The sequence below is a fragment of the Phaseolus vulgaris genome, chromosome 9, assembly GCF_051622355.1.
Source record: "Phaseolus vulgaris cultivar YP4 chromosome 9, ASM5162235v1, whole genome shotgun sequence".
Classification (NCBI taxonomy): Eukaryota; Viridiplantae; Streptophyta; class Magnoliopsida; order Fabales; family Fabaceae; genus Phaseolus; species Phaseolus vulgaris.
The window spans coordinates 19,042,596-19,055,366 of NC_143506.1; the positions used below are offsets into that span (position 1 = coordinate 19,042,596).

The following is a 12,771-nucleotide window of genomic DNA, read 5'->3' on the forward strand; positions in this document are numbered from 1 at the left end:
CTACTCATTAATAATCAATTTAATCAAAATTCCAAATTGCTCATGATCAACTACAATTTACGATTGATTTTCTTAATTGCACTACAATTAATTATTATAAAAAGTTAATAAAACACCAAAATTATTGAAATAATGTAAAATTTTTAGTCAATAACTAAACTAGTTGAGGATATAAATTTTCTCAATATTAATGAGCTAAAATACTAAGAAAATTAGTAAATTTTTGGGGAAAAAAGACATTTACACTAAATGAGAAATTTATTGTAGTAAACTTGGTCCTTGACATACCTGTAGAATTTAATTTTGAGAGAGAGCAAAAAATTAAATTATGAATGGAGAGAAGGATTTGGCATAAAAGAAATTGAATGAAGAATAAAGAGAAAAGAAAAAACTGATATGATTTGTCGAAGAAGAGTGGGCGAAAGTATGAAGAAAGAGAGAGATAAAAATATAATGTGAATATGAAAGTTGTGAAAAGAGGAAGAAGAGTGAATTGATTTAGAAGGCATGAATAAAAAAAGAATAGAAGAAAAGTAAAAAGAGAAAGAGGAGAAAGAGTGTGTGTCGCTATCTGATCTGAACGGGAGTTTTACCGTGTATGTATGTAGTCCATAGTCTTGACTCTCTCATCTCTTCTCTTCTCTTCTCTTCCTCTTTCTTTTCTTTCTCTCTGTTCACGCAATGGCTCATCTCTTCAGGGACCTCTCACTGGGCCATTCCAAGAGAGACACGCCGCCACCGCCGCCAACAATAATGCCTCCAAAACCTTCCGCTCTTTCTTCCGCCGACGACCTCCCCTCTCCGCTCGGCCAACTCGCTGCCACACTCTCCGATTCCGACCTCTCTCTAACAGCCTTCGAGATCTTCGTTGCCGCCTGCCGCACCTCCTCCGGCAAGCCTCTCAGTTCCGTCGCCAACCACTCCTCCGCCAATTCACCCGGCCAGAACTCGCCGAACTCGCCGGCACTCCAGCGATCCATCACCTCCACCGCCGCCAGCAAGGTTAAGAAGGCCTTCGGCTTGAAATCGCCTGGTTCGGGGTCCAGAAAGAGCCCTGGCTCCGGTTCGGCTTCCGGTTCGGGCCAGGGAAAGCAGAGGCGGCCGTTAACCGTCGGAGAACTCATGCGGAACCAGATGAGGGTTTCCGAAGCCATGGATTCGCGCGTGAGACGCGCTCTTCTCAGGATTTCCGCTGGCCAGGTCATAACACTATTCGTTTAATGCACTCTTCACGTTTTTCGCGCGTCCTGCAATGCATGTGACAAGTGATGGTTGATCTGGTTCAATTTTACTTGCTTATCGGTCATCACTGAGGTTTTAAATTGCGGTCACTATCGAGGTTTGAGCGCAATCATTGATATTGCGAGAAATTGCGGTCGCCGAGAGTTCAAAATCCTTTGATCTGTAATTGGATTCTCTCATATTTTTCGCTTGATTGTTACTTTGATCCAAATATAACTAACACGTTCTCGAATAATGATATTCACGAAGTGCTAGTTAACTGTTCTTAATTGTTGAGTGTGTTGAATTGCTCGATATATGAATCAATATTGTGTCATTGAAGCTTAATTGAGTGTTTGTTTGTTGTAGGTTGGAAGAAGGATTGAGTCTGTGGTGGTTCCGCTTGAGTTGCTGCAGCAACTCAAGGCTTCGGATTTTACTGATCAGCAAGAGTATGTTGAGTGGCAGAAAAGAACCTTGAAGGTTCTAGAGGCTGGTTTGATTTTGCATCCACAAATGCCCTTGGATAAGTCGAATTCTGCGGCACAGCGTCTGCGGCAGATTATTCATGCTGCATTGGATAAACCTATCGAAACCGGGAAGAATACTGAGTCTATGCAGGTTCTTCGTAGTGCTGTCATGTCTCTTGCAAATAGATCGTATGATGGATCATATGCTGATTCATGTCACTGGGCAGATGGGATTCCTCTGAATCTGCGGCTTTATGAAATGCTTTTGCAATCATGCTTTGATGCTAATGATGAATCGTCTATTATTGAGGAATTTGATGAGCTGATGGAACAAATCAAGAAGACCTGGGGTATCCTTGGGTTAAATCAGACATTGCATAATCTTTGTTTCACTTGGGTTTTGTTTCACCGGTTCGTTGTGACTGGCCAGGTGGATTTGGAACTGCTATCTGCTGCTGATGGACAACTGGCAGAAGTTGCAAAAGATGCAAAGACAACAAAAGATGCAGAATATTCCAAAGTTTTGAGTTCTACGTTGACTTCAATAATGGGGTGGGCTGAGAAAAGGCTCCTTGCATATCATGAAACTTTTGACCGGGGAAATGTTGAAACCATGCAGGGCATAGTCTCTTTAGGGGTAGCAGCAGCTAAGATTTTGGTTGAGGATATATCCAATGAGTATCGCCGGAGGAGAAGAAATGAAGTCAATGTGGCACGCGAAAGAATTGAAACCTACATCAGGTCATCACTACGCACTGCTTTTGCCCAGGCAAGTTCATCTGTCACCCGTTGGTTTTTCCATTTAGTAAAAGGTTAATGACTTGAGGTTTATTATCTCCTCGGGTTGCAATAGTGCTTGAAGAGGGAGATTGGGGGAGGGGGCGGGGGTTAAAATAACTCTTTAAATCACTAGTTTGTCGCGTATGACAATATAACGTCTGTACATTTTTTACTTATTATAAAATCATTGTGAAATTATATTGGTATGCAAACTGCAATTCCAGGTGATTGCAAGTGGGAAAACTAGGCAACATATTGTACAAGGTCTATAGGGAACAAAGGTTTGGATATCCATATGCGGTCTAATGGATAGTTTTGTTGTGTTAATAGATTTTGATCGTCAATTACATTTATGCCTTTAGTATTCATGTTAAATTCTTCATCTATCAGCCTCTCTGTTTTTAATGGATGCATATGCTGAAACTTGCTTGTTTTTCTGCTGCATAGATAATGGAGAAGGCAGACTCCAGCAGGAGAGCATCCAAAAATCAGCCAAATGCTCTCCCTGTCCTTGCCATCCTTGCAAAGGATGTAGGTAGCCTTGCAATCAATGAAAAACAAGTCTTCAGCCCAATACTTAAGAGGTGGCATCCTTTGGCAGCAGGTCTTGCTGTGGCCACCCTTCACTCATGCTATGGAAACGAATTAAAGCAGTTCATATCAGGTATCACAGAATTGACACCTGATGCTGTTCAAGTATTGAGAGCTGCCGATCAGTTGGAGAAAGACCTTGTGCAGATAGCAGTGGAGGATTCAGTGGAAAGCGACGATGGTGGTAAAGCAATTATCCGTGAGATGCCTCCTTATGAGGCTGAAGGGGCAATTGCTAATCTTGTGAAAATATGGATTAAAACTAGAATAGACAGACTAAAGGAGTGGGTCGACAGAAATCTGCAGCAAGAGGTTTGCATCCATTATCTTTTCTTTTGTTACCAGTTGATGATTTTCATTGACACCATTACCCATAACAATTGTTGCGGATGAGCATTTTGATACAAATTAGGAGGGGTTTGGAAGAACTTTTATGGAGATTATTTGAGTCTTTGAAAAGAATTTATGACTCCTAGAAATTCTTTGAAGAGAGCTATAAGCTCCTTGGTAAAGATTATCAAAATAAGCACTTTAGCTTATTTTGATGTTTTTATTGTCAAATATATAGCAAAAGCTATCATGTGATAGGAACTTGTTGGATAAGCACTTAGTTAAGTTGTTTGTCCAAACACACCTTTAGACTCACGATTTTACAGATCAAACATCATAAATTCATTTCTGAACATTTGTATGCTGTGTATTTCTTTGCATGATGAAATTCTATTAATTGATTAGAGATAGCATGTTCATTTATGCACGTGATTAATTTTCATGTTTTCTGGTTATCTGAATTAATTGAAGGCCCATATCATGAACTGACTTAGTTTACTGTGTTATCCAATCCTAGGTTTGGAGTCCTCAAGCAAATCAGGAAGGATATGCTCCATCTGCTGTTGATGTTTTGCGAATTATAAATGAGACTTTGGATGCTTTCTTTCAGCTTCCAATTCCCATGCATCCTGCAATGCTTCCTGAAGTGATGAATGGCCTTGACAAATGCCTTCAGTATTATGTCATCAAAGCAAAATCTGGCTGTGGTAAATGATGTTGAAATTTTATAGTTGAGCACTTGAGCTCTGATATTTGGCATCTTTAGTAACTATTCTTTGTTTTAATATTCAGGATCACGAAACACATTTCTTCCAACAATGCCAGCGTTGACTAGGTGCACTATCGGTTCAAAGTTTCAGGGCTTTGGGAAGAAAAAAGATAAATCTCCAAATCCTCAGAAGAGAAACCCTCAGGTTGCAACAAATGGGGATAGCTCTTCTGGAATACCACAACTCTGTGTTCGCATAAATACTTTGCAATGGATCATGGGTGAATTTGATGTTCTGGAAAAAAGAATAATTACCCTTCTACGGAACTCTGAATCTGCTCACGTGGAAGATTTTTCAAATGGATTAGCAAAGAAGTTTGAACTATCTCCAGCAGCGTGTCTTGAAGGAATTCAGCAACTCTGTGAGACTGCAGCGTATAGAGTTGTCTTCTATGATCTAAGCCATGTTTTGTTGGATGGTTTGTATGTTGGGGATCCATCATCTTCAAGAATTGAGCCATATCTTCAGGAACTTGAGCGGAAGTTAATGTTCATTTCAGATACTGTTCATGAAAGAATTCGCACACGAATTGTTACTGAAATAATGAGAGCTTCATTTGATGGGTTCTTGCTTGTATTGCTTGCTGGAGGTCCCTCACGTGCTTTTACCCGTAAGGACTCTCAGATCATAGAGGATGATTTCAAATTTCTCAAGGAATTGTTTTGGGCTAATGGGGATGGCTTGCCTTCTGAATTAATAGATAAGTTTTCAACAACTGCGAGGTCTGTCCTTCCCCTTTTCAGAACTGACACAGAGACCATCATTGAGCAGTTTAGACGGTTGACCATGGAGACATATAAATCCTCCGCCAGGTCTAAACTTCCATTACCTCCCACTTCAGGACAGTGGAATCCGTCAGAACCAAACACATTGTTACGTGTTTTATGCTATAGAAATGATGAATCAGCTTCCAAGTTTCTGAAAAAGGCATATGATCTACCTAAGAAACTTTAACAACCTTGAGAACCAGTTAATGGAATGGAAAACTATGATGTGCTGGGAATGGGAGATGCAATCTGTTAATTGTCTGGTTCTGCTGGTGTTTAGTGCAACGTTGCGAAGCAGGTAATTTATGTGAATTGTTGAGCAAGACCTACATCAGGATGGGGCCGTCCTGCAAGGCATTGGGAATATTATCCAGAGGCTTAGTGCTACCGGCAGCGTATTCTCCAAGTCTGAAGTGAGGCAGCATAAATGTGGGCCATGATTATGGCTGGCTTATTTGCGAAGGTAGTTGGATATTCTTTCTGATTCATTAATTATTATTAGAGATATCTCACGGTGGTTTATTCTGTGATTAGCTTAATTTCTCTTTTTTTATCTTGAGAGTTCTATATATAATATGAAAATGGTATCTACGTTCTCATTATTCTTTTGTTAAATTCCTTTGGATTGGGTTGCCCCTTCTACTAGTATGAAATGCAGGAAATGTATAATAGCCCATTTGTTGATTGAAGTTTATGCAACTTTTTCTTAGTATGAATGAAAAGGCCGGCGTTGATTGTAAACTGGGATTTAACATTGTATTTGTGTATATATATATATATATGCTAATTCAGTACTTTTATGTTATACTTACATCCTTCTTTAGTCAGACATTTTTTATTTTTGGACTTTCCCGAAGGAAGTTTCTGGCCATGTGTGGACAGCTAAAAACACCTTTATGCTTCATCATGGAAAACGCAACGACCGGAATAATTGATTGCTCTTATTGTACTCGTCATCTAAAATTTTACACTTTACTGATCCACCAAAAAATAAAATATGAAAGTAATAGCCAAAGTTACATAAATGCCGCAGTCACACAAATTTCTGGATTATATATAGGCCCTTATACCAGCAAGTTCGGTTAGCTTTACATTCATGATTTTTTTAGAAAAAGGGAAAATATGTAGTAAAATGTAGAAGTGAAAAACGAAAAGAAATTTAACACCTAGTAGTCTAATAATGTGTTTTGGATCAGGAAATTGGAGATATGAATTATCTCAATATATTTTCTTTTCTGGTATGATAAAAAATTAAAATGAAATGAATGCCGTGATGCTTTTTTCCCGTTTTATATCTGGTATTGTAAGAAATTAAGAATGTAATAAAATTTATACGCAAATAAACGATGTTATCATTTTCGGTTTTGTTCCCGTGGGTTCCACTGGCACTAAACACGTAAGGGTAAGTTTCTGATACCGATAATGTGGTACCGAATTATACAAGTGGATGATCAAATAGAGTGAGTAATAAATGGACATACCAATGGTGCAAAATGGAATGATCAAATAGCTTATAACTTTTTATGTGAGAAATCCTTTTGTTCGGAATGGTATCTTGTTTTTAATTTTAGATACTAATTTTACACCTCTGAAGATTGGAGACACTCCTTTACAATTTCCTTGATCCTTCTCCTCATTAGTTCATCTTTTACTCCAGCAAGCATGTCTCGGTAAAACATTTCCAACCTAATTAGCTTCCTATGATCTGCTGTACCTAACATCTTCTCCCATTCTTTTCCAATGTCAAGTGAATCTGAATTCTGTAATGAATCGGGAATATCTTGCTCCTCAAAAGGCTTTCCAAAAACAGAACCATGAAGTATACTGACATATTTTTTCATCACAGATAGCTTTGTTTGAAGCAGCTTCAGCTCAATCAATGCTGAGGATAGTTTCTCTTCTGCTTCTGTTGTTGCTTCAGTCTCTTCTTCTCTAGCCTTATCTTGCTCACCATTGCTTTTTACTTCCTCTTCCTCAGAATCCTCCATCATTTGAGGCCATAGTACGAGCGTAGGAGTGTAACAATCTTCGCCTTTGCCATCTCCAAGAACTCCACTTCTTCCCCTACCCCAAGACCACATTCTATGTCCCCCTTGCGCAATTATAACAGTATGTGCGGCTCCACATGCAAGTTTAACTGGATCTGGAAATTTAGGTTGATTTGGCTTCCATGACATAAGACGGGGAGACAGTGCATCACCAGAATCTGTTCCAGCTCGACTAGCATCAGGGCATAAGCCAAGACCCTTTTCCATTCCCCATGACCACACATCCCCACCTGAGGAAACTACGCTTGTATGAAACAAACCACAGTCAACACAAATAAGGGATACATTTTGTGGCAATTCTTTAACAGGTGTAGGAAATATTGTGCTTTGTGTTGTTCCATGCCCAAGCTGGCCATTGTCTCCAAGGCCAAAGGTCCAGCATGTGGTGTCTGATGTATCACTAGTTTTCTTCATACGAGTGAGCAAAGCAGTGTGATAGGCACCACATGCCACCTCATAGGGTGATGACTCCTCATCAAATGTTTTAACTACTTCCGGATGCAGCCTGCTCTCTCTATCCCCCAAGCCTAATTGGCCACGGGTGTTATAACCCCAAGAGTAGCATACTAGATCTTCACCATTGTATGATTCCCCAGCACTAACCAGCACTACGACATGCTCATTTCCACATGCAACCTTGACAACAGATCGACCCTGAAAATCCCAAACTGGAGTTGGAGTGAAACTGCTTACAAGGGCTAACTCACCTTCTTTGATTTGTTGTGGGCAGTTTCCCCACATCCACAGGGTCCCACGGTTATCAATAGCCAGAGACATCATTCCTCCAGCTTTGACAGCACATATCTGCGAAAGTTGAACGGTTCAGAATACATCAATTATAGAGTCACCTTGCTTTACGTTTTAGATTAAGAAAATTAATGCAATTCGTGTTAACCTTCAGTGATGTTTTAGCTTCTGCTTCAGACACACCCAATGAAGAATTGACGGGGTGCAATTCATCAAACCTCTTCAGTAAGCGGGGCACTAAAGAAGAGTCTCCAACATCAGATTCATGGTCATGTGATTCCTCTCCATTTGTACCAAGTTGACCATCCATACAGTAGTCAAGGGTGTAGGTGCTAGTACAGAACATAAATTTAACAAACGTCTAAAGTAAAAGCAAGCAATGTATATTAACTGAGATGAACCAAGGGACTCCAAGCATATTAAGGATACAGAAATTGTAACCCCAAGACCAAACAGCTCCATCTTCTGTCAACACAGACTGAAGAATTAGATGGTGGAATACCTTCAAATTCAAAATCAGAAGAACCAGCCTAAGTTACATTAGATAACCAATACGCACGGTGTTTCTAAATGCAAGCACACATTTGAACCTCTTATGAAAGTTTAGTAACAAGGTTAATAATAATTGGGCAACTTTAGCTTGGGTTATCAAGAGAAAAAGATTTAAATCTGGAAATCCATCCCTTGTTAGCAAAGTCTAGCTCTTAGACTAAAAGCAAAAAAAAAAAAAAGTATTGAACATATATATTCATTCACTTCATTGCAAATGCAGATTTTGTTGAATAGCTTCAAATTATTTCATTTTCATAGACTTGGTCTTAACCACTGGTACTTACCGGTGCAACAGTAGCTTGCAAGCATGTCAGGTTACTTTTAAAAATGCAGTCAATAAAATAGCAGATGTCTGTCAATGCTCGTAATAAAAAATAAAAATGTTTTTGACAATTTTAAAAATTACATTCACTCAACAACTCAATTTTAATAATATAATAATATATATTCGAATTTTAAATAAAAAAATAAAGCAAATTTTAGAATATTTTTATTCTAGGATGTCAAGTGAGTGTTTTTTTATTTGGTGGGTGTTAAAGTATCATCACCCATTAAAAAACTTAGTAATATATTAGCAGACAACACTTAATGATTTGACTTCTACATTCACATTTCAGCAAACAACAATGAAAATGAAATTATACAGCAGGACCTGCTCGTTATGGAGCATTCAAGATGAAAATTTATTTCTCCAAATAAAGAGGTAAACTGTTCCTCTTATTACTAATAAGCTGAGGAAGTAAGTTACTGCATTTTAGTGAAGTTTTTATTTGTTTTTTCCAGGTGACCTAAGAATTCAGCAAAAGAGAAACAAGGTATGATGTGTATGAAACTAAAATAACATAGCGAAACTTCCAGCATAAAAAGAAAACTACACAGTCACAAATGCATGTCACATAACCCTTTTTCAAATTATTTGGCTTTTATAGTACCAGTGAGTAATTACTGTGTTTGGATCCACATCCATTTCGTTCGGAAACCAGATCAAAATTGTATCTGATGTAAAAGCAAATCTTATTAGTTTTAGATTTTGCAAGTCACCCACTTAAGCAAGTTTTGTTTGTAAGCATGAAACCAAACAGGCATTAGTGTTTTGTATGACCTACAGATTTTTTTAACATTGTTCTTGAATCAAAATTGAAATTCTATTTGAATAACTTATGTTGACCTTTAATGCAAACATCTATTATCCGGACTACTAAATGAAACTCTAACTCTGATCAAAGAATAACACTGAAGGTACCCAAGGAACCACACTTAAATGTAGTTGGATGCACTTTGTTAGTAACCGAGCCAACTCTACTTATAAAATACCTCTCAATTCATCAAATAGATGCCACGTGCTTCTAAAGGGTGAACTGGACAATTCTAATAAAATTTTATTCTTGAACAAAATTCAATTTTGGAATTTATTTCTTCTACTTCTAACCAGAACGTTACACCACAATTTTGAATCAGAAGACATAATCAATAAATAATAGATCTATTTAAAGAATAACACTAAAGACACTCAAAGAACTGCACTGAGTTTTGTTATCTTATCAAAATTGAAACTGTATCTTGATAATTTATATTGACCTTTTATGTAAACATTTATTATGCAGATTTAGAAGACGAGATTATATAACTAGTTAGAGTACATCACTAACAGCATCCAAAGAAATGCACTTAAGTCTAGCCATTGGGATATCTATATAAAAAGAGGGAAATTGAAAGGTATGAAGTATTGGATAACCTGCAAGAGCGAGACTATGATAAGCTCCAGCAGAAATTCCCACTATCTTGACAGTGTCTTGTGTTCCGTTTGGATTTGGGTTTCCAAAGTTGAGTTGTACTGGAAAAAGCACGTCCTTTTCTGAGCCACTCCCAATCCGTCCAAACATTCCTCTACCCCAACTGTACACACAGCCATCCCCTGCAAACAACAGCAAACAATTCAACCCTCAACTCAACACTTCACACCAAACAGTGAAATTTGAGATTTCAATTTTCTTTCACACAAAAAAAATGAATTGGGTTACTCACCAGTAAGAACGAGATTGTGTGCCTCTCCCACAGCCAAATCAACCACCTTACGCGACAGGTTGCCGGACTTCAGAGGCTTCCCGGCGTCTTCCATTGGTTCCGATGACAACTCGCAAAGCCAGAACACACGCTCTGTTTATCCCAAAGCATGTAAATACACAACCCAATACGAGACACGAAAAAATCGAAAAGAAAAAAAATAATACTTAGACTCTCATAAATAAATCCGAAAGACGACAAGAAAAAGGAAATTATATTAACCTTAATTTAAAATTTATTAAAATTATAACTTTTTATTTTAAATGAACTAATATTATACATGATTGGAAGTATTCTTATTATGAAATTTGTATCAAAAAATAACTTTAGAGATAAGTAGTATATTAAATGACATGTGAATATTTTATTATTAAAATGAAAAAATATATATAAATAGAAAATTCAGTTATTCAGGTTTCATTATAAAAGAATTCTTATGTTTCTATAATTTGTTTTTCCTTTTTTCTTCCTTCTCTGTAAGATTCTGACCTCTTTGTTCATTATTTTGATTACAAGAGTGTCCGGTTAGGATATCATCTAATAGAGTAAGTTCATCTTTGCTCTTCTCTTAGAGTCAAATTTTGAACTTGTTTGGTTGTCTCTGGTTATACCTTGCATGTGACTCTTTTACCTTCATGGTGAATCTATGTTAGCTCAGGTCTTAGTAATATAATTAGATTTTTTATTAGAACTTTGTGGTGCAGGTTAATTATCTCTTTTGGTAGATTTAAAGTTCTTAGAGAGGTTAATTATCATCTGCTAAAGTTCCGGTAAGGCAAACTAATTTTAAATTTCCAATAGAACCTTAGGCTAGAAGATTTAGATGTGAGGGTGACATGGTCACCAGTCTCAAATCTTATTGTATGATTGTCTCTTTTAAGAGTAAAGTAATATATTGACTGAAATGGTTGATTTTGAATATTATATATTGATTTTAAGGTGAAGAAGTTATTGAAAGTGTTGTGATTGAGAATTGGTTGTCTGATTTAGAAAGTATATATGAGTAAGAACTGTCACTTTTAATGTGTAGATTATTAAAATTATGAGTTGAATGACAATTTGGTTCAACAATATAACTTGAGAAATATAAAATGTTTCTGCATATTGAGCGAGATAATTCTCGCTCAAATGAGTATAAAATGAGCTCAAGCAAGTATAAAATGAAAAATGAGATGCTCCCGGGTCCCTTCTCGCCTTGTTCAGACGAGATCTATGATGAATTCTAGGTACTCTCGGGTTGAATCTCGCTCAAGCAAGAAAATTTTCGCTTGGGCGATACCCATTCTCGTAAAGAGTAAATTTTCGCTCAAGCTGGACTCCCGTAAAAAAAACTTAAAATTGTTAGTTTTGCTTATGAAAGCCTAGTTTATTATTGCTTATTGTTTTTAAGTGGAAATTCTAAATTTTATTTCAAAATATGATTAAAGGAACTTAATTATATGTTTAACTGAATTTTGAAATATTTGGATTGTTTAGAAAAGTTTAAAATATGATGTGATTGAATGGTATATTAATGTGTTACATGAGGTATGAAATGATGTGAAAGTGTGATCAATACATAGTATTTTCAGGAAAGGAAATATCGTGTTGAGATTATTTCTAGGGTGTATTGATTTATGAGTGTCTTGTGAATGATACGATCTTGACTTTATTGATATAATGGAACCACATAGATGAAGTTATTTTGTTGGTGAGAGTCGAATGATGTTCATTTGGTTGAGTCTGAGGTTTGAAAGAACTTATCAGAGCAAATCAAATGGATTTACCATGTCATATGAGATGATTTTGCGCATGAATGTGTGGATTAACAGTGAGTAGTATGACAAGTGCAGGTCTCTGGATGCTAATTTCAATACACAAGTCTTCCAGAAGTAGAGTCAAGTGTTTGAGTATGTGAGTCGGTAGAAATTTGACAGGAGTAATGTGGATGATGAATGTAATAGACACTTGATGACTTTGTACAAAATATGAGAATTTGATGGATTATGCTTGTTTTTAAGAAGTCAAATTTATATTAGAATTCTTAAAAATAGCTAGTTTACATTGTGTTTTGTTTTGTGTTTGTTTTATTTAATCTGTGATGATTATGTTAATTTACACGGAAACAGAAAAAGAAGTTGCAGGTGACAGAGTTCCTCAAGAAGCAACCAAAGGAACAAATGTTTTTATTTTGAATATTTTGTTTGTAAACGTTTGTGTATATATTAAAATCCCTAAGAAAAGGGATATATTTTGATATAAAATATTAGATAATAGTATATGTTTCTATGTTAATTTAGGGATGACAATGCGGGCTGATCCGCCTCGCGTTTGGTCTGCCCCATGTAATGAACGCGAGCTGATTTCTTTGCCCCCATCCGCATAAGGGTGAGCCCATATATAATTTTTTTTTTAGAAATTCAATAAAATGTTTGCTACTTTTTGCTACTGA

The 12,771-nt window shown here is 36.8% G+C and overlaps 2 protein-coding genes across 4 annotated transcripts; one reads left to right on the forward strand and one right to left on the reverse strand.

The window, feature by feature from the left end:
- Window positions 1–500: 500 nt before the first annotated feature.
- LOC137822900 (elongation factor Ts (DUF810)) lies at window positions 501–5,670 on the forward strand. 2 transcript variants are annotated; one of them, XM_068627923.2, is made up of 5 exons: window positions 501–1,200; window positions 1,591–2,460; window positions 2,919–3,374; window positions 3,910–4,099; window positions 4,185–5,670. In XM_068627923.2, exons 1-5 carry the CDS (start codon window positions 682–684, stop codon window positions 5,114–5,116), a joined length of 2,967 nt encoding a protein of 988 aa, XP_068484024.1. In that variant the 5' UTR covers window positions 501–681; the 3' UTR covers window positions 5,117–5,670. The 2 variants fall into 2 exon arrangements, with proteins under 2 accessions (XP_068484024.1, XP_090151246.1); XM_090295120.1 differs by lacking the exon at window positions 501–1,200 and adding an exon at window positions 2,696–2,752 and having other exon boundaries at window positions 2,377–2,460.
- A 570-nt stretch (window positions 5,671–6,240) lies between these two features.
- Window positions 6,241–10,488, reverse strand: LOC137822901 (Regulator of chromosome condensation (RCC1) family protein). 2 transcript variants are annotated; one of them, XM_068627924.2, is made up of 5 exons: window positions 10,302–10,488; window positions 10,012–10,191; window positions 8,154–8,189; window positions 7,873–8,030; window positions 6,241–7,781 (listed from the first exon to the last, which is right to left on the reverse strand). In XM_068627924.2, exons 1-5 carry the CDS (start codon window positions 10,393–10,395, stop codon window positions 6,510–6,512), a joined length of 1,740 nt encoding a protein of 579 aa, XP_068484025.2. In that variant the 5' UTR covers window positions 10,396–10,488; the 3' UTR covers window positions 6,241–6,509. The 2 variants fall into 2 exon arrangements, with proteins under 2 accessions (XP_068484025.2, XP_068484026.1); XM_068627925.2 differs by lacking the exon at window positions 8,154–8,189 and having other exon boundaries at window positions 7,873–8,056; window positions 10,302–10,466.
- Between the last annotated feature and the right edge of the window lie 2,283 nt (window positions 10,489–12,771).

Bases quoted from the DNA above. Each gene is read 5' to 3' on its own strand.
- LOC137822901 (XM_068627924.2), bottom strand. From the start codon at position 10,395: ATGGAAGACGCCGGGAAGCCTCTGAAGTCCGGCAACCTGTCGCGTAAG. The intron at 10,192-10,301 runs GTGAGTAACCCA...TGTTGTTTGCAG, and splicing joins ACACAATCTCGTTCTTACTG to GGGATGGCTGTGTGTACAGT. The intron at 7,782-7,872 runs GTTAACACGAAT...CAACTTTCGCAG, and splicing joins AAGCTAAAACATCACTGAAG to ATATGTGCTGTCAAAGCTGG.
- LOC137822900 (XM_068627923.2), top strand. From the start codon at position 682: ATGGCTCATCTCTTCAGGGACCTCTCACTGGGCCATTCCAAGAGAGAC. The intron at 1,201-1,590 runs GTCATAACACTA...TGTTTGTTGTAG, and splicing joins TCAGGATTTCCGCTGGCCAG to GTTGGAAGAAGGATTGAGTC. The intron at 4,100-4,184 runs GTAAATGATGTT...TTTAATATTCAG, and splicing joins CAAAGCAAAATCTGGCTGTG to GATCACGAAACACATTTCTT.